Consider the following 21,613-nt stretch of genomic DNA (forward strand, 5'->3'; position numbering starts at 1 on the left):
ACTGATGAAACCTCTGTGTTTTTGTTGGTGTCATCATAATCTACCTCAACATGTAGTCTCTTACCAACTTAATGTTGTTTTTGAGTGGTGAGCATAGTTACTTGAACCATGTCACTTGATTTTGGAAATATTTGAGAAATGGATTCAAGTGTTTCATCTTTAAGAATAAATTTGAGATATAAGATGTGTGATTTTGAGATTGAGTGTTAACAACTTCCTTTAAGAGAAAAAGAAAGTTTCAAAGAATATGTCTTGTTCCGTAGTATAAGACTTTTGAAATATAGATATATATAGACATTTTGATAGACAAGAACACTCAAAGATCATAATTCTCATGAGTTTGGAATTAAACCTTTATCAATTTCTTCTGTGATATCAGTTGCTTCATGTAATATTGTGCTCAATCTGTATCTAACTATCAGTAGTTATTCCTTAATTATCAGAGTTTTAAGAAACATCCTGATATCATTCTCAATTTATTCACCAATCTTGTGAAAGTAGCTTCATAGAGAGGATTGGTGAATATATTTTCTAATTGCTGATCTGTTGAAACAAAGACCAATTCTATTATACCTTCTTGCACATGTTCCCTTATGAAATGATACCTAATGCTGATGTGTTTAGTCATTGAATGCTGCACTGGATTTCTTGTCATTGCAATAGCACTTTGATTATCACAATATATAGAAATAGCAAAATAATCCAACCCATAATCCAGTAACTGATTCTTCATCCATAGAATCTGAGCACAACAGCTTCCTGTAGTAGTATATTCAGCTTCTGCAGTTTATGTGGAAATTGACTTTTATTTCTTTCCAAACCAAGAAATAATCTGCTACCAAGAAATTGACATCTTTCAGAAGTACTTTTCCTGTCTATTTTGCATCCTGCAAAATCAGTATCTGAACATCCACTTAGCTTAAACTCTGAATCTCTAGGATACCATAATCCCAGATTCATGTTGCCTTTGAGATATTTAAAAATTCTTTTCATAGCTAATAGATGACACTACAAGAAAAAGGTGAATAAACATCATATGTTAGACATCGGTCGAATGTGCCACCGATGTCTAAACTGTTATAGACATCATCCTATGAAAATGCGATGTCTATGTTGTTAATAGACATCGCTTTATTTAGAACATATGTCTATATTTTGAAAAAAAAATGAACGCGGCAAAGCCCCCCTTTCTTTCCCCCCTTAGCTAATTTTCCCCCTTAACGAATTCACTCTCCCTCTCTTCAGACAAATTAATTAAAAAATCTAAACTAAAAACTAAAAACTGCTCTCTCTCTCTCTCAAACTCTCTCTCCCCCATCAATCTCTCTCGAACTCTCAGACCCTCTCCCGTCACCGGTTCTCTCCCACCCAAACTCTCTCTCCCTCTCTCTCACTCACCATCTCTCTCACCATCTCTCTCTCGTCCATCTCAACCTCTCTCTAAAACACACAAAATGTCTCTCTCTCGCTCTCAAACTCTCACCGGAGTCTCGCCGTGGTCTCGGTCGTACTCTCTCCGACCTCTCACCGCTGCTGCAATCTACTCAACCAAAGCAACTGCGCTCACTCTTTGTACTCTCATATTTGCACTCAAATTAGGTTTATTTCTCCTTTTTTTTCATTTTATAAACTTGAATTAACCTGCATGTTAACCATTAATTTAGAATTTTAAAAACCCTGGATTTAAAAAATTGTGTGTTTTTTAAATTGAAACCCTAGATTTGAAAATATGTGGTTTTTTAAATTGAAACCCTAATTTATACTAGGTGGATGTTGCTCTGTAATTATCTTGTTGCTTGTAAATTTTGGTTTTGATTTTACATTTGTTTAATTTTAATTGTGCTTAATTGTATCTCTCTGTTTTGACATCTGTAATTACTTATAAGATAATTGTATTTTAATTATATCTCTCTATTTTTCAGTGTTGTTCTGTTAGCAATGAATTAGGATAGTGGTACAAAAACATTGATAACAATTTTGTCAATTGTTATCCTAATTTATGTTTGATATTTATGTTTTACTCATTTTATTTTAAAATTAGATAGTGGTACAAAAAAATAGTAGGAATATAATAAATAATATTAATCATATAAGTTATAAGACTGAAATTTTAGTGATATACCAGGTGGTTTTATATGGACAAGTCTTGGATAAAAGCCGATTGGGATTCTTTGCAATATGAGATTGGTGTCGAAAATTTCTTGATATTTGCCGAGGAAAATGCTAAAACCCCAAAAAAAATATCATGCTCTTGTGCACGCTGCGTTAACTTCAAAAAATTTAGTGTCAAGATAATTAGGGGTCATCTTTATGAATCTTGTTTTAGTTTAGGATATTTGGATTGGATTTGGCATGGAGAAGGGGTTGCTAGTAGTACTAAGTCATCAGTTGGTAGTACTTGTCCTGCTAAAAAGCCCACACCCCCTTCAGAAACATATAATGTATGTCAAGCAACATATAATGATGATGAATATTGGGATAATGAATCTGATGACTGTAAGAGGTCTATTGCTGATGCGGAACAACCTCTTTTTGAGGGAAGCGAGTGCACTAAACTAGAGTCAGTCCTCAAATTACATAATTGGAAGGCTAGGTTTGGAGTTAGTGATAAAGCCTTTACCAATCTTCTTGAATCCGTTGGCTCTTTTCTTCCTAAAGAGCATGTGCTTCCGGGTAGTATGTATGAAGCTAAGAAAACCTTAACTGATTTAGGACTTGAGTATGTCAAAATCCAATCTTGTCCAAATGACTGCGTGTTATACAGGGGACCAGCTGCCGAGTCTTTATCTGAGTGTCCCAAATGCCATCTTTCTCGCTGGAAAATTGGAAAAGATGGTAAAGTTAGGGTTAATGTTCCAACCAAAGTGATGTGGTATTTTCCGATAATCCCTAGATTTAAACGATTGTTTAAATCTACTACTACTGCTAAATTAATGAGTTGGCATGCGGAGAATCAATCTAAAGATGGAAAAATGCGTCATCCATCTGATTCTCCTGCTTGGCGAAATGTAGATTATAGGTGGCCCGAGTTCGGTACGAGGCTAGAAATATACGCTTAGGATTAACGGCTGGTAGTATAAATCCACACAATAATGGATTAAACAATCGGTATAGCTGTTGGCCGGTCATGTTAGTAATGTATAATCTTCCTCCATGGTTATGCATGAAGAGGAAGTTTATGATGTTATCGACATTGATTTCTGGCCCGTGTGAACCTGGAAATAACATTGACATATATCTACAACCAATGATCGATGATTTAAAAAAATTATGGGAGGAAGGGGAACCAAATGTGTATGATGCACATAGCAAATCTGTCTTCACTTTAAAGGCAGTTCTTATGTGGACAGTAAACGACTTCCCGGGATACGAAAATCTGTCAGGCTGCATAAATAAGGGGTATAAGGCTTGTCCAGTATGTGGTGATAACACTGTCGCTAGATATTTAAGTCATAGTAGGAAAATGTGTTATCTAGGCCATCGTCGGTATTTAGATGAGCATCATCCTTATAGGAGGCATCAGATAACATGTGATGGAAAACAAGAACTTGGTTACGCACCTGAGCCACTTAGCGGAGAAGAAGTGTTAATGCAACATCAGCAACTTGAATTTAGTTTTGGGAAGGGGGGAAGGAGAAAAAGGTAGAGTATGCATGGAAAAAAAAATCAATTTTCTTTGAATTGGAATATTGAAAATTTCACCACGTGCGTCATTGTTTAGATGTTATGCACATCGAGAAGAATGTGTGCGATAATATAATTGGGACACTACTTAATATGAAATACAAGATTAAGGACAGTGTTGCCTCTCGTCTTGATATGATTGATATGGGTGTAAGGACTAATTTAGCTCCTGAAATAGGTGAAAAGAGGACATACTTACCTCCTTCCCCTTTTACTTTGTCTAAAAAAGAAAAAAACTATGTTGACATCATTGTCCAATATGAAACTTCCATATGGACATGCATCAAATATCAGAAACTGTGTATCACTGATTGATATGAAGTTGTATGGGCTGAAGTCGCACGACTGCAATATCCCACTCCAGCAGTTACTACCAGTTTGTATTCGTTCCGTGCTTCCAAAAAATGTTAGGGTAAGTATAATAAGATTGTGCTTTTTTTTTTCAACTCCTTGTGCAACAAAGTCGTAGATGTGTCAAAATTGAGTAAACTCCAAGCAGATTTGATTTTGACCTTATGCGAGTTGGAAAAAATATTCCCTCCATCCTTTTTCTATGTTATGGTACATCTAACAGCCCATTTAGTAAGGGAATTGCGGTTATGCAGACCAATTTTTTAATAGATGGATGTTTCCATTTGAAAGATTTAATAAAATATTAAAGAGCTATGTCCGAAACCGATTTTATCCGGAAGGTTGTATAGCTGAAGGCTATCTGAAGGACGAATCAGCCAAGTTTTGTATGGGTTTCTTTAGCGAGAGTAGTAGAACTGCAGGTCTTCAGAAAGATGATGACAAGTTTTCCGGTCCAGTAGGTCGTGTGACAATGAAGTCTGTTGCCGAAAAAGAACGAGATGAGGCACATCTCACGGTCCTTCTTAATAATCCTGAAGTGGAACCATACGTTCAGTAAGTAAAATATTTATAAGTATATTTATAAGTGTATTAGTTATTTTTAGTAGGTGGCTCATTCTATGTACTTGCAATATTTTCAGATTGCATAAGGAACGCTTGGAAAGAATTTACCAAGGAAAAAAGAAGAGTGTACAGTGGCTTTTGGGAGAGCACAATCGATAATTTCCCTATTGGTTTTAACAAAAAGTTGGTTTACATTCTTTTTTTATTTTATTACAAATTTATGCAAGTCGTGCATTTAATTGAAATTAAATTTTATGCATCCTTACTTTACTTATAGGTAAGTATAGAAATGAGGGAAAATTCTGAAACCGTGTCTGAAACAATTAGATGGTTGGCTGGAAAGCCTTCATTTTCAGTGCTGACGTACGAAGGATATATTGTTGAGGGGTCCATTATGAAGGAGCGAGATAATGCTAGGGTAGTTCAAAATAGTGGTGTTTCATTAGTTTTTAGGATAGTCCAAGTGTCTAGTGTCACACCCCCAACTTAAATAGCAAAATAGTTATAGTTATTACATCATTTTAATGAGTACTACACAACCAAAATCCAAGATCTTACAGTTTAGGGTTTGGAACAGCCCAACACTATCAACTATTACATCTGATTACAAATACCGAGTCCTCACACAGCTATTATTACTTATTCTACCTGGGCTCGAACATAAGCATCCGCATCACAGGTCTTACGGGCAGTCTGCTTGAATCTAACCATGGCTGCTAGCTGTAATATCAGGGTAAAGCAAGAAGTGAGCCAAAAGCTCAACAAGTGCTAACAATACAACGCAAAGCATAAATCGAGATATACCTTTAGGAATGACAATGGAATGACATAATCAATGATAATCGAGAGATAAATCTTATGTGAGTTGGCATCATTTTGCTTGCATCAAAACAAATTTTAAAACCATTCTTAATCAAAATCATTTTATGACGCTACGGATTACAGCCGGTGATCAGCCGCGAAGTAATCCCGAACCTCGCTGGGTTCTAAAACATTATTGGGAATCCCTAGGCAACTTTTAAGCCTAATATAAGTGTGGAAAGGACTCGCGTCTCAGTCCAGATCCACCATTCAAGAAAACATTTGTCCCCCTTTGGGACTGAAAAATCCACGTTTTAATCATTTTAAAAACTGATGCCGATTTATGACAAAATTTCTTTCGACTGTAATTATTTTTATCAAGGGATTATAGATCAACTTGAAACACTGGAAATATGACTCTAAATCTCAGGGCCATGATCTACTAGACTTTACTATATTAGGGTAGTTGAGAGGTTTCCATAAACAAGAACTTAGACAAGGAAATTAAGCCAGGCTATTGGATAAGATGAAAGAGTAATGCCAAACTAGACTTAAAGCAACAGTTGTAGACAAGATATAGGTATTAGAACATCAAAAGATAGGCATCACTGGTTCCAATAGGATAAAGGTGTTAAAATATAAAGAAGGCGATCATCAGCTCAGTATATAACAGGGTGTCAAGCTTTAGGGTAAGGATAGGGTTATCAAACAATCATGAATGTATTTAAGAAATGATTGGCTTTTAGGTATCAAAATAAAGTTTCTATCGAGGCTATTTCAAGAGTTGAATCAAAGCATCAGGGTGCAACATCAAGATTTCTCAGGGATCAGTAGCATGATAAACAAAAGGATCAATAAGATATTATAACGCATCTCTAATTTATCATGGCATTAAACTATCATGAAAGACTTTTGAACTACTTGCAATATGTACTCGAGGGTTCATGGCATTTCTATGTAACTCAAAGATAAACAAAAGATACTCTTGATTTAAATATATCAAAATGACTCAGGATAATTGCATCGATATATATATGAACTGTTTACAGTAAATGCGAAGGTCAAGTTGAATCACTTGCCTTGAGATAGACTGGTCTGGTCTGACTGGTAGGAGCAACAACTGGAGCTTCACTCGACTTTTATGGCAAGTTTTCCCTCGTCTCGAGATCCTACATAATAATAATAATCCTCATTATAATATATTCTTTCCATCTTAACCTATTTACAACCCGAAATTAAACATGGATGGCACTTAGGCCTATACGCACTTAATTCATATCCACCTTTATATTTTCAAATGTACACATGTAACCACATAATCACATATCGTATATTAATACCAAATAACATCATATACACCATAATGCCACACTAGGCTTGGATGATCTCGACTCACCACTCAAGTTACTTGGTCGCTAACTAAACGAAGTCTTCGAATTTGGGCTTCCTAACTCAATGTGCCTTTCCTAAATTATCCAAAACCTATTGACCCTCACTTGTGCCTTTTGTTCTACTGACCTTATACTATCTTATAACTATGGTGGTCGACCTAATACTCACTTCTAAGTGTCCTAAAACTATGCGATAAGTGAAAGTGTTCACTGGTGCAAATTTCAGAATGGTAACTAAGGTTTCTTGAGTGCATTAGACACTCTTAAACTACAAGTTTTTCTTCAAAATTTTTACACAAGACTTTCCTGACCTAAGGGCATCTCACAAGCTTGATGTGGCTCAAAGGCCTGGCTTGGGCCTTCTTGGGCCTAAGCTAAAAGTCCAAGGTTCCCCTGTTTTTTTCTGGGCAGAAAATGCCCTGACTTGAATTAACTTGTGACACGTGGTTCTAGCTCATATCCTATGAACTATGGTTGGAAAAACTTCTCTGACACACCCTCTAACTAAGGCCCAATTGGGCCTAATGAGGGCCTACCCATGACATGGCCAAATCTCCCTATTTCTAAGTTGTAACAAAACTGTCCCCTGCTGGACAGATTTTGTTATTCTACTTGTGCACCTAACCAAATGACATGCAAACCTCCAATCAACTCCTAAAACCTATTATATATTCCACATACTAACTTCTGGTGGCTTGGGCCTCAAAGTGCACATCAATGACATGGTCAAAACTCGCTCTAAACCTCAGGGTACTAAACTGATTTTTCTGCAGAAACTATAACTCTCATTTTCCAAGGTTTTGACTTGACAAACCCAATTAACAACAACTAAATACTTAAACCAAGACCTATACTTGGTATTCTACTGAACTAACTCCCTTTTTCTCAAAATAACCTTGGTGAGATCATCCTTACCTAAGGTGCAACTATGGCAAAACGAAAGAGACTACTCTTAACAAATCGCAAATCTTCATGCTTTTGAAACAACAAGATATATATTTTTATAAAAGATAACCACAATTTATTACCATGCAACAAGAAGCATAAATCAATATTATCACATTATTCCTACTGAAATTAAGGCTCACTAACAAAATCTTTTCCAAATGATCAAAATCTTACAACAAACTAAGAGAATTCCACATGCATGCATGCCTTCGGGTTTTTCAAACCAAACAACATATTTTCTACATATATTCCATCTTAAAATTGACATGCAAGCCTAGCATAAGGTATACCTAGATGATCACTTAGCATGCAAGGAGTTTTATCAAATTTTCACCACAAAATTCAAGTCATTATCACATAAACATGCAAAAATTGAACAAAACAACAAGAATGATTTCAAGGACCATTCATTCGGCTCCCATATGGTCATGGCCGAATGAAATGGATGGAAATGGCCATTAAATCATCAAGAGTTTCCTTCTCAAGACTTGGCACTTATCCATTCATTGTAGTCCTCTCAAAAACAACCTTAAATCCATAAGAATCAAGATTGTATTTTGAGTTTCACTAAAACCTTTACATGCAACCCTTAAACTTAAACTTTCTACTCAAAACTCTTTGAAATATGAATGATCATGGTATGGGAGATAACATTTACTTGTATAAAGAGTAGAAGCTTGGTGGAGAAATGAAAAAAAATGGGGAGGGGTGGTTCTCGGCTAAAGGCCGAGAGTGAGAGAGAGAGAGCCGAGAGTGAGGGAGGAGGAGGGAGAGAAGAGTGAGTGTGGTGTGGGTGATGAGTAAAAATGATCATGACTTTGCTTGTCTTATGGTTTTTGTATTGGCAAAAGTGAGTGGAATTAGGAATTGACATGATTAGCCTTCCACTTGAACTTGGTTGAATTTGCATGCAAGGGTAAAGAAGGTATTTGGCTAGGAAATAAGAGTTAGTGGGGTGGTTATTGACTCTTTAGCCCTTTTGGAATGTATGGAAGGAATTTGCATGCAAGGATAACTATGGAATTTGCTAATTATATTTATAAAGATTTATTTTTATAAAATAAAACACAAGTTCAAAAATTATAAAATTTATACCATAAAATAACTTGGATTTTTAGAGATTTTATAAAGTCACTTTCAAAATTTGTGAACAAAATATCTTTTAAAAGAAAATTTCTCCAAGGCTTAGAATATTCCTTATAAATCAAAAGTAAAGGAAATAATTAAAATTTTGCTTTGAAAAAAAATCATGTATTACACATAAAAATTTTATAATGCAGAAATTCTCGCTTACACAATCGTACAATAATTGAACATATTTTTATTCGGCTTTAATATTATACCAAATCCACAATTAATATTACACGAAAATGCCGGTCGTAACATCCTCTCCCCCTTAAGGGATTCTGCCCCCAGAATCTAAGAGAACAGATGAGGATACCGGGAACGCATATCAGACTCTAACTCCCAAGTCGACTCTTCGACCTTAGGGTTCCTCCAAAGTACTTTCACTAACTTTACTGATTTATTTCTAAGACTCTTTACTTGCCAGTCGAGTACTTTAACCGGTTGCTCCACAAATGACAGGTCTGCCTGAATTTCTACAGGTTCATATTCTATCACATGGCTAGCGTCAGGATTGTACTTCTTAAGCAACGACACATGGAACACATTATGCACATGCTGATACTGAGGTGGTAAGGCCAACTCGTAGGCCACCTTTCCTACTTGACTCAAAATCTCAAAAGGACCTACGTATCTAGGTGCTAACTTTCCTTTCTTGCCAAATCTTATCAACCCTTTCCTAGGTGACACTTTTAGCAACACAGCTTCGCCAATTTGGAATTGAACATCCTTACGCGCTGGATCCGCATACTTCCTCTGTCTATCTTGAGCAGCAAGCAACCTTTTCTGAATTAACTTGACTGAGTTATGCAACTGTTGTACCAATTCTGAGCCGAGAATTCTTCCTTCTCCTACTTCATCCCAACTTGTTGGTGATCTACATTTTCGCCCGTACAAAGCTTCATATGGTGGCATGCCGATACTGGAATGATAGCTGTTGTTATATGAAAATTCAATTAATGGCAGGTGGTCGTCCCAACTTCCAGCAAAATCGATTGCACAACTGCGCAACATGTCTTCAATTGTTTGAATTGTTCTTTCACTCTGGCCATCAGTCTGCGGGTGATACGCCGTGCTCATATTCAACTTCGTGCCAAGACATTCCTGGAATTGCTTCCAGAATCTTGAGTTAAATCGGGGATCTCTGTCTGAAACTATTGATACAGGTACTCCATGCCTTAATACGATTTCGTGCACATACAGATGAACCAACTTGTCCAGTGACGACTTCTCATTTATTGGAAGGAAATGCGCCGACTTCGTAAGACGATCAATTATAACCCATATTGCGTCATGTCCGGATTTTGTTCGCGGTAGTCCTACTATAAAGTCCATAGCGATATTTTCCCATTTCCATTCTGGAATCTTCAGGGGCTGAATTAACCCGCTTGGTCGTTGATGTTCTGCCTTTACTTTCTGACAAGTATAGCACTTCGCAACCCATTCTGCCACGTCTCGCTTCATATTTGGCCACCAAAAGTTCTTCTTTAAGTCTTGATACATCTTGGTGCTTCCCGGGTGGATTGAGAATTTCGAATGGTGGGCTTCATGGAGGATCTCATTCTTTAATTCAGATACATGGGGAATCCATATTCTGGATGAAAACCTTAGTATTCCTTGCTCATCCCTTTTAGTATTAATCTCTTCTCCAGATAACTGATTTTTCTCTTTTTCCATTACTTCCTCTTGATACTTCTTTATCTTTTCCAGTAGTATTGGCTGAAAGGTCATTGCATGACAAACTTCTTTGACTTCCCCATAAGCACAAAGTTCCAATTCAAATTTTCCGATTTCTTCAGATAACTCTTTTGATGTTATCATTGCATTCAATCTTTCCTTCCGACTCAGCGCATCGGCCACTACGTTCGCCTTTCCAGGATGGTAATTTATCGAACAGTCATAGTCCTTAATCAATTCCAGCCATCTCCTCTGCCTCATATTGAGCTCTTTCTGAGTAAAAATGTATTTTAAACTCTTGTGATCCGTGTAGATTTCACACTTTTCTCCATAGAGATAGTGTCTCCAAATCTTGAGTGCGAATACTATGGCGGCTAGTTCCAAGTCATGCGTCGGATACTTTAACTCGTGCGGCTTCAACTGTCTTGACGCATATGCTATTACCTTACTGTGTTGCATCAACACACAACCCAAACCCTTATGTGAAGCGTCGCTGAATATTACAAAATTCCCTTGATCATCTGGAAGTACTAACACCGGCGCTGTTACCAACTTCTGTTTTAACTCTTGAAAGCTACTTTCACATTCTGCACTCCATTCAAACCTTTGATTCTTTCTGGTTAACTTGGTCAATGGCGTGGCGATCTTCGAGAAATCCTTGACGAATCTTCTATAGTATCCGGCCAATCCTAGAAAACTTCGCACTTCCGTAGGAGTCCTTGGCCTCTCCCAACTCATAACTGCATCAATCTTCGCCGGATCCACTTTAATTCCATCATTTCCAATAACATGCCCCAAAAATTTGAACTTCCTTTAACCAAAACTCACATTTGGTAAACTTGGCATACAACTTCTCTTGTCGGAGTATCTCCAAGGCTATCCAGAGATGCTGCATATGTTCTTCTTCCGATTTAGAATAAATAAGGATGTCATCAATAAATACCACGACAAATTTATCCAAATACTTCTTAAATACCCGATTCATCAGATCCATGAATGCGGCCGGGGCGTTGGTCAATCCAAACGGCATTACTAGGAATTCATAATGCCCATATCTGGTCCTAAATGCGGTCTTGGGAATATCTTCTTCCTTGATCTTTAATTGATGGTATCCCGATCTCAAGTCAATCTTCGAAAAACATTTTGCTCCCTTTAACTGATCAAAAAGGTCATCTATCCTTGGTAGCGGGTAGCGGTTCTTGATCGTTACTTTATTCAACTCCCGGTAATCTATGCATAGACGCATACTCCCATCTTTCTTCTTCACAAAGAGAACAGGTGCTCCCCATGGCGACGTACTTGGTCGTATCACTCCCTTATCCAATAATTCTTGTAGCTGGCTCGCCAACTCTTTCATTTCTGCTGGTGCCATCCTATACGGAGCCTTTGAAACTGGTTCCGTGCCTGGAGCAAGGTTGATCTCGAACTCAATTTGTCGATCTGGTGGTAAGCCTGGTAGTTCGTCGGGAAACACATCGGGGAACTCATTAACTACAGGAATATCTTCCATGCTGGGGCTGCCTCTCTCTGAATCCACTACATATGCTAGGAACGACTCACAACCTTTTCTAAGTAACTTCTTAGCCTGAATAATTGTAAGAAATAGTCGCTCTTGCCTCTGACTCTTAAATACTACCTTCTCTCCACTCTTCGTCTTTAAATTCACTCTCTTGGTCTTACAATTTATCTGCGCGCTATTCTCTCCTAACCAATCCATTCCTAAGATTATATCAAATTCTCCCAGCTTGAAGAGTATCAAGTCGGCCGAGAACTTATATCCTGAAATATCAATCTCACATTTTGGACAAAATCGATTCACAGGAATCTTCTCTTGGTTCGCAATTACCACATTTACTACCTCACTCATAACCGTTTTATCACATTGGATCTTATCAACAAAGGATTCTGTTATGAAAGATCTTGTGGCTCCCGAATCAATCAATACTTTGGCTTTGACATTATTGAGTAAAAGTGTACCTGCTATCACCTCAGAATTCTGAACAGCATCTTTCATCTTTAGATCAAATGTCCTTGCTGTTGCTTGCGGGGTTGGTGCGGGTGGTGGAGGTAATGCCAATACCTCAGCTGGCACGCTTGCACTGGTTCTTGCCACGTTCATCAGAGCTCTGACTGGTCCTGTTGCCTTACATTCCCTAGCCATGTGTCCAGTCTTCCCACATTTGTAGCACGTAACTCCTGGCTTCGGCATCTTGCACTCATTTGCCAAATGTCCCTTCTGATTGCACCTATAACAGGTCATACTCAGCTTATTGCATACTCCGGGGTGCCTTCTTCCACAGTGCTTGCATTCTGGCCTCTGGAACCTGTTTTCTCCAACTTGCCCTTGGTTTGCCTGATTGTTCCCTTTTGATTCTTGCCTTTTGCCCAAATTTCCTTTCCTTTGAAAATTTCCGCCCTTCTGGAAACCAATCCTCTTTACATTCCGATCTTGCGAACTTCCAGCTTCAGACTTTTCTCCATAAAATGGAACCTTCCTCTTCTTGTTATCCCTCTCTTTCCTTGACTGCATCCCATTATTCTCAATCAGAGCAGCTTTCTGTACTACTCCCGCATAAGTCTCAAGTTCAAACATAGCCACCCTATCTCTGATCCAAGGCTCCAATCCTTGTTGAAATTTCTTTGCTTTTTCTTCCTCAGTGCTGGTATACTTTGTCACAAACCTTGACAACTCAGTGAACTTCTTCTCATATTCCAGTACAGTCATGTTCCCTTGTTTTAACTCAAGAAATTTTAGCTCCATCTGATTCTGCATGTACTTAGGGTAATACTTGTCCAGAAATAACTTCTTAAATCTTTCCCAAGAAATCTGCTGAGTGACTTCCATAACTTTTACTGATTCCCACCAATAAATGACTTCTCCCTTCAAGAAGTAAGTGGCATACAGCGTCTTCTGATCGTCCCCTAACTGTACCAACTCAAAAGCCCTTTCCATCTCCTTGATCCATGTGTTTGCTATCACTGGATCAGTGGTATCCTGAAATACAGGTGGATTCACATTCTGAAAAGCCTTGAAAGTGACAATTTGTCTTGGTGGTACTGGTGGTTCAGGTGGTTGATATGGCTCACGGTTATCTTGGTTTTCAATTCGTTGTTGAAGAGTTAATTGTTGTTGAGCTATAGCATTGGTTTGCTGTTGCAAGGTTTCCAGTAGTTGAAGAATATTTGGGTCTGTGGTGAAGGTGGTTGTTGGATTCTTCTTTTTGGGAGGCATGATCCTGAAATAAGAGTTGTGTTATAACAAATATGAATGATAAAATGATTCGAGGGTATCGCATGGCATTCTTGTTTACATATGGGGTCACGTTTCCAAATTAAGCAGATATGATGATAAAAACATAAAATAACAGTTGAGAGCAAATGGAACAATAGCACATAATTATTGAAATTTTAAAGGTCACAGTACATAGGATTGGGACATAGTCTGATTCTAGAAATAACAGGCTTATTTAAAGGAAAGACAGAAGCAACTGGGGATTCCTTAGAGTTTGATAGTACAACAACATGAAAGGTAAATGGAAAGAACTAAGGCTCCACTCCATCTGAACGGGGCTTGGTAGACTTTTCCTCTCGAAGTGTCTTCACAATGCTCTGGAGCTCATCCGCCACCATCTGAATGACATACTGGCTGGTACGGTCCCGGTGCGCTGGCATCTCTTCAAGCTTAGTGTTGACGTACCCAACCAAGGTCTCAAGTCTCGCAATCATCTGCTCCTTGGGCTTCCCTTCGTAGTTTCGACTGTCCGGATACACGTTCTTCAGTCGGTCTATCAGTCGGTCGTACTTGCCCTGAAGCATGTCGAACTCGCGCCTCAACTCAGCATACACGGAGAAAGCAATAGTGTCGTCCGACCCAGAGGATGACGAGGAATGCGCCCTTTGCTGACAACCAATAAGAGGAGTATTAATAATAATTTACTTTACCTACTCTCTCGCATAGTATCTATAACCTACTCACAAGTCCTATAACCTATTTGGGCTGTCCAGGGACTCTAAACCGTAGCTCTGATACCAAAACCTGTCACACCCCCAACTTAAATAGCAAAATAGTTATAGTTATTACATCATTTTAATGAGTACTACACAACCAAAATCCAAGATCTTACAGTTTAGGGTTTGGAACAGCCCAACACTATCAACTATTACATCTGATTACAAATACCGAGTCCTCACACAGCTATTATTACTTATTCTACCTGGGCTCGAACATAAGCATCCGCATCACAGGTCTTACGGGCAGTCTGCTTGAATCTAACCATGGCTGCTAGCTGTAATATCAGGGTAAAGCAAGAAGTGAGCCAAAAGCTCAACAAGTGCTAACAATACAACGCAAAGCATAAATCGAGATATACCTTTAGGAATGACAATGGAATGACATAATCAATGATAATCGAGAGATAAATCTTATGTGAGTTGGCATCATTTTGCTTGCATCAAAACAAATTTTAAAACCATTCTTAATCAAAATCATTTTATGACGCTACGGATTACAGCCGGTGATCAGCCGCGAAGTAATCCCGAACCTCGCTGGGTTCTAAAACATTATTGGGAATCCCTAGGCAACTTTTAAGCCTAATATAAGTGTGGAAAGGACTCGCGTCTCAGTCCAGATCCACCATTCAAGAAAACATTTGTCCCCCTTTGGGACTGAAAAATCCACGTTTTAATCATTTTAAAAACTGATGCCGATTTATGACAAAATTTCTTTCGACTGTAATTATTTTTATCAAGGGATTATAGATCAACTTGAAACACTGGAAATATGACTCTAAATCTCAGGGCCATAATCTACTAGACTTTACTATATTAGGGTAGTTGAGAGGTTTCCATAAACAAGAACTTAGACAAGGAAATTAAGCCAGGCTATTGGATAAGATGAAAGAGTAATGCCAAACTAGACTTAAAGCAACAGTTGTAGACAAGATATAGGTATTAGAACATCAAAAGATAGGCATCACTGGTTCCAATAGGATAAAGGTGTTAAAATATAAAGAAGGCGATCATCAGCTCAGTATATAACAGGGTGTCAAGCTTTAGGGTAAGGATAGGGTTATCAAACAATCATGAATGTATTTAAGAAATGATTGGCTTTTAGGTATCAAAATAAAGTTTCTATCGAGGCTATTTCAAGAGTTGAATCAAAGCATCAGGGTGCAACATCAAGATTTCTCAGGGATCAGTAGCATGATAAACAAAAGGATCAATAAGATATTATAACGCATCTCTAATTTATCATGGCATTAAACTATCATGAAAGACTTTTGAACTACTTGCAATATGTACTCGAGGGTTCATGGCATTTCTATGTAACTCAAAGATAAACAAAAGATACTCTTGATTTAAATATATCAAAATGACTCAGGATAATTGCATCGATATATATATGAACTGTTTACAGTAAATGCGAAGGTCAAGTTGAATCACTTGCCTTGAGATAGACTGGTCTGGTCTGACTGGTAGGAGCAACAACTGGAGCTTCACTCGACTTTTATGGCAAGTTTTCCCTCGTCTCGAGATCCTACATAATAATAATAATCCTCATTATAATATATTCTTTCCATCTTAACCTATTTACAACCCGAAATTAAACATGGATGGCACTTAGGCCTATACGCACTTAATTCATATCCACCTTTATATTTTCAAATGTACACATGTAACCACATAATCACATATCGTATATTAATACCAAATAACATCATATACACCATAATGCCACACTAGGCTTGGATGATCTCGACTCACCACTCAAGTTACTTGGTCGCTAACTAAACGAAGTCTTCGAATTTGGGCTTCCTAACTCAATGTGCCTTTCCTAAATTATCCAAAACCTATTGACCCTCACTTGTGCCTTTTGTTCTACTGACCTTATACTATCTTACAACTATGGTGGTCGACCTAATACTCACTTCTAAGTGTCCTAAAACTATGCGATAAGTGAAAGTGTTCACTGGTGCAAATTTCAGAATGGTAACTAAGGTTTCTTGAGTGCATTAGACACTCTTAAACTACAAGTTTTTCTTCAAAATTTTTACACAAGACTTTCCTGACCTAAGGGCATCTCACAAGCTTGATGTGGCTCAAAGGCCTGGCTTGGGCCTTCTTGGGCCTAAGCTAAAAGTCCAAGGTTCCCCTGTTTTTTTCTGGGCAGAAAATGCCCTGACTTGAATTAACTTGTGACACGTGGTTCTAGCTCATATCCTATGAACTATGGTTGGAAAAACTTCTCTGACACACCCTCTAACTAAGGCCCAATTGGGCCTAATGAGGGCCTACCCATGACATGGCCAAATCTCCCTATTTCTAAGTTGTAACAAAACTGTCCCCTGCTGGACAGATTTTGTTATTCTACTTGTGCACCTAACCAAATGACATGCAAACCTCCAATCAACTCCTAAAACCTATTATATATTCCACATACTAACTTCTGGTGGCTTGGGCCTCAAAGTGCACATCAATGACATGGTCAAAACTCGCTCTAAACCTCAGGGTACTAAACTGATTTTTCTGCAGAAACTATAACTCTCATTTTCCAAGGTTTTGACTTGACAAACCCAATTAACAACAACTAAATACTTAAACCAAGACCTATACTTGGTATTCTACTGAACTAACTCCCTTTTTCTCAAAATAACCTTGGTGAGATCATCCTTACCTAAGGTGCAACTATGGCAAAACGAAAGAGACTACTCTTAACAAATCGCAAATCTTCATGCTTTTGAAACAACAAGATATATATTTTTATAAAAGATAACCACAATTTATTACCATGCAACAAGAAGCATAAATCAATATTATCACATTATTCCTACTGAAATTAAGGCTCACTAACAAAATCTTTTCCAAATGATCAAAATCTTACAACAAACTAAGAGAATTCCACATGCATGCATGCCTTCGGGTTTTTCAAACCAAACAACATATTTTCTACATATATTCCATCTTAAAATTGACATGCAAGCCTAGCATAAGGTATACCTAGATGATCACTTAGCATGCAAGGAGTTTTATCAAATTTTCACCACAAAATTCAAGTCATTATCACATAAACATGCAAAAATTGAACAAAACAACAAGAATGATTTCAAGGACCATTCATTCGGCTCCCATATGGTCATGGCCGAATGAAATGGATGGAAATGGCCATTAAATCATCAAGAGTTTCCTTCTCAAGACTTGGCACTTATCCATTCATTGTAGTCCTCTCAAAAACAACCTTAAATCCATAAGAATCAAGATTGTATTTTGAGTTTCACTAAAACCTTTACATGCAACCCTTAAACTTAAACTTTCTACTCAAAACTCTTTGAAATATGAATGATCATGGTATGGGAGATAACATTTACTTGTATAAAGAGTAGAAGCTTGGTGGAGAAATGAAAAAAAATGGGGAGGGGTGGTTCTCGGCTAAAGGCCGAGAGTGAGAGAGAGAGAGCCGAGAGTGAGGGAGGAGGAGGGAGAGAAGAGTGAGTGTGGTGTGGGTGATGAGTAAAAATGATCATGACTTTGCTTGTCTTATGGTTTTTGTATTGGCAAAAGTGAGTGGAATTAGGAATTGACATGATTAGCCTTCCACTTGAACTTGGTTGAATTTGCATGCAAGGGTAAAGAAGGTATTTGGCTAGGAAATAAGAGTTAGTGGGGTGGTTATTGACTCTTTAGCCCTTTTGGAATGTATGGAAGGAATTTGCATGCAAGGATAACTATGGAATTTGCTAATTATATTTATAAAGATTTATTTTTATAAAATAAAACACAAGTTCAAAAATTATAAAATTTATACCATAAAATAACTTGGATTTTTAGAGATTTTATAAAGTCACTTTCAAAATTTGTGAACAAAATATCTTTTAAAAGAAAATTTCTCCAAGGCTTAGAATATTCCTTATAAATCAAAAGTAAAGGAAATAATTAAAATTTTGCTTTGAAAAAAAATCATGTATTACACATAAAAATTTTATAATGCAGAAATTCTCGCTTACACAATCGTACAATAATTGAACATATTTTTATTCGGCTTTAATATTATACCAAATCCACAATTAATATTACACGAAAATGCCGGTCGTAACATCTAGTGCTAAGAATGTAAATCCCATAGAGTGTGAGTTAACATTCTATGGCATTGTATAAGAAATCTGGGAGTTAGATTACCACGCATTCAAGGCCCCTTTATTTTTGTGTACATGGGCAACCACTAATAGAGAAGTCAAGTCTGATGGTCTTGGTTTTACGCTCATGAACTTCAATCGACCAGGCCACAAACAGGACAAATTTGCCTCTGTTGACCAAGTCAGCCAAGTCTTTTATGTCGAGGATCCATGTGATGCGAATTGGTCAGTTGTGTTATCGTCAACAACTCGAGATTATCATGACGTGTACAATGAAGATGTGGAAGAAGAGACCTCCTGGAATCCTCCCACGTTCTGTTATGATATCCCTATGTGTGATCCTACTACTTGTGATGATGATGCAAGTGTTAGCAATAAAAAACAAAATGTTGAGGGTATTTGGGTGAAAAAATCATAGAATTATAATTATTATGACTTGTACTTATTTAATTAGTTGTATTAAAATTAAATTTCAATGAACTCTTTTTTTTGGCTCCCTGATTACACTTTGTAGTTATAATTATTATATTATGTGATAGAATTACGTGTATTTGCACCTTTTTGGCTCCCTGATTATAATGACTTGTACTTGCACTTTGTTTCATTATAATGTTTTGATTTTGCTTTAAGTTTAATGTTATAATTATTTTGCATTTTCTTTGGGTTTTGTTTGAAGTTATGTTAGAATTCTAGGTATTTTTCATAATAATTAGCCTTAAATTTTGCATAATATTGTGGAATTATAGCATAATTGTGTACTTGTTTTAATTTTGATAGCTTGTCCAGATTGAAGGAAGACGAGATAAATGGTACCGAAAAAGCAAAAGAAATCAGTAAAGGCAGGCTCAGAAAATAAAACAGAAAATGCATCAGAACCCGAGGTTAGAGCATCTGGTACTTGTGATAATCATGAACCTGAGGCATCAGAAACTCAACTGGAGGAGTCCGAGCAACCCGCAATTACCTCAACTGGTGCTATGGCAAGAAGTTATGGAGGTACTCGAGGGGTATGCGCAATGCACAAAGTAATTGTGAAGAAAACGCGTGGGAAAAAATTTAAAGTCATATGTGATCAGTGGGGAATTCCTAACGGGGGAACCAGGGCTCGACTGCAATCCTATATCAGTATGTTGGCGAGGACTACAATTCCAATTGATATTGCTAATTTGACATGTATAGATCCTGAATTAAAATCAAAGATTTGGATAGATATTCAGGTACTCCACAACCCCTTCATTTTTTTGCACTTGTTCTGTTAATTTCTTAATTTAAAATTGTTATTATTCCTTGTATTTTTTGCCAGTCAACATTGAAAGTTGGTCCACACTGTGAGGACATTGTCCTAAAGTCCGCGGGCTCTAAATGGCGATAATTTAAAACCGAATTGACGAGGAAGTTTCTGCTTCCGTTTGTTGGAGACAAGAAGAAACTGAATAAGCCACTTAAGAGATATGCTTTTGTCAGTAAGTCAACATGGAAGAATTTTGTGAAGCAAAGGACTGATCCTAGCTGGACGGTATATTTTATTTTATTGGACTTTTGTAATTCTCCAACTGTTTTTCCCTTTCCTGTTAATTTTACACATCAGTTTATGTAATTCTATAAATTTGTTTGTAGGGAATTTATGAAGCGCAGAGTGAAAGGGTTTCGCAGAGAAAGTATCACCATCGCTTGTCTAGAAAGGGCTATATTGGTCTAAAGGAAGACGAAGTAAGAATAAAGTCATTACTGTCTTATTAAAAAAATTGCATTTTTAATATTTTGCTGCATATTTTGAACAGATCAAAAAAGGAAAGTTACAGCCGGAAGAAGAACCCGATAGAGCAATTTTTTGGCAAAAAGCTCGGAAGCGGAAAAATGGCGAAGAGGTCGAAGAGGTTGATGAAGACCTGGCTGCTGTATGCGAAAAAATTGTAAGTGTTCATGTATGATTATGTTAATCCTGTTGGGTTTTTTTAAGTATTTTTCATACTTAGTATTGTTTTTTAATTATCGACATGGATGTTAATACTTCTGTAATTTTTTGCAATATCAATAGAATGCCCTGTTGGAAAAAAAGAAGGGTGAAATATAATTTTCTGGAGGTGAAGACGTTTTGACTACAGTTTTGGACAGTCGTGAACATTCAGGAAGGGTTTGGGCTGTTAGAGGTTACGTAACTCCAAAACAATACTTTAAGCTGCCTAGAGAGAAAAAGATTCGAATCACGAAGAAAGAGTTGCTAGCTCGTGATCTAGAAAGAGATGAAAAGGTCGATAAAAAGACGTAGGCTCTTGAGGCAGAGATTGCTGAGTTGAAGGCAATGATAGCTTAGGGATCGCTCTTCACTCCCCAATCATGTCGGAAAAGGCAAGTCATCATCCAGGAAAAGCATTTGTAGTGGCCTGCAGTGATGATGATGATGACGTTGATGAATGTGTTCCAACACCTGCACCTCCTGGAGTTTTGGTAATTTACCGATAACTTAGTATTTTTTTTAATTATAATTATGCAGTAATGATTTCTTTTCAACTTGGTACTTTATATTTCGTATTTATATTTGTTTTTTTTTTATGTATTAGAAGCAAAGATCGTGTGAGCTATCCGTCAACATGATAGACAACAAGGTCGCTTTTGGTATGGTGTACCCTAGAAAGGATAAAGAAAAAGTGCATGGAATCGATATACCACTTGGACATAAGTGTGTATCTGTCGATGGGCTACTCAAACTAGATGCGTTGCTTCCGGTGTCGGTACGTGGCGAAATGGTGACAGTCCGCGATGCACTTGGCTCCTTTTTAGCATGGCCTGAAGGATTAATCCGCTACACCACTCCAGCGGTATGCGGATATTTAAATTGTTGTCTGGATTTTAAAATTAAAAAATTCTTTTGTCCGGATTTCAAATTTTGTTAGTTTAATTGTCTACAGATTAAGAAAAAAGAAAGGAAGCGACCAGGTACAA

General features: G+C 37.3%; 1 protein-coding gene across 1 annotated transcript; it reads left to right on the top strand.

The window, feature by feature from the left end:
• The first annotated feature begins 2,135 nt into the window (after positions 1–2,135).
• Positions 2,136–3,059, top strand: LOC141674048 (uncharacterized). The gene has a single exon (XM_074480773.1). The coding sequence runs from the start codon at positions 2,136–2,138 to the stop codon at positions 3,057–3,059; it is 924 nt and encodes a 307-aa protein (XP_074336874.1).
• Positions 3,060–21,613: the final 18,554 nt, after the last annotated feature.

Source organism: Apium graveolens, chromosome 7 (genome assembly GCF_009905375.1).
Source record: "Apium graveolens cultivar Ventura chromosome 7, ASM990537v1, whole genome shotgun sequence".
In the NCBI taxonomy this organism is placed as follows: domain Eukaryota; kingdom Viridiplantae; phylum Streptophyta; class Magnoliopsida; order Apiales; family Apiaceae; genus Apium; species Apium graveolens.

Excerpts from the sequence above, each read along its gene's own strand:
- LOC141674048 (XM_074480773.1), top strand. The coding sequence starts at position 2,136 with ATGGACAAGTCTTGGATAAAAGCCGATTGGGATTCTTTGCAATATGAG.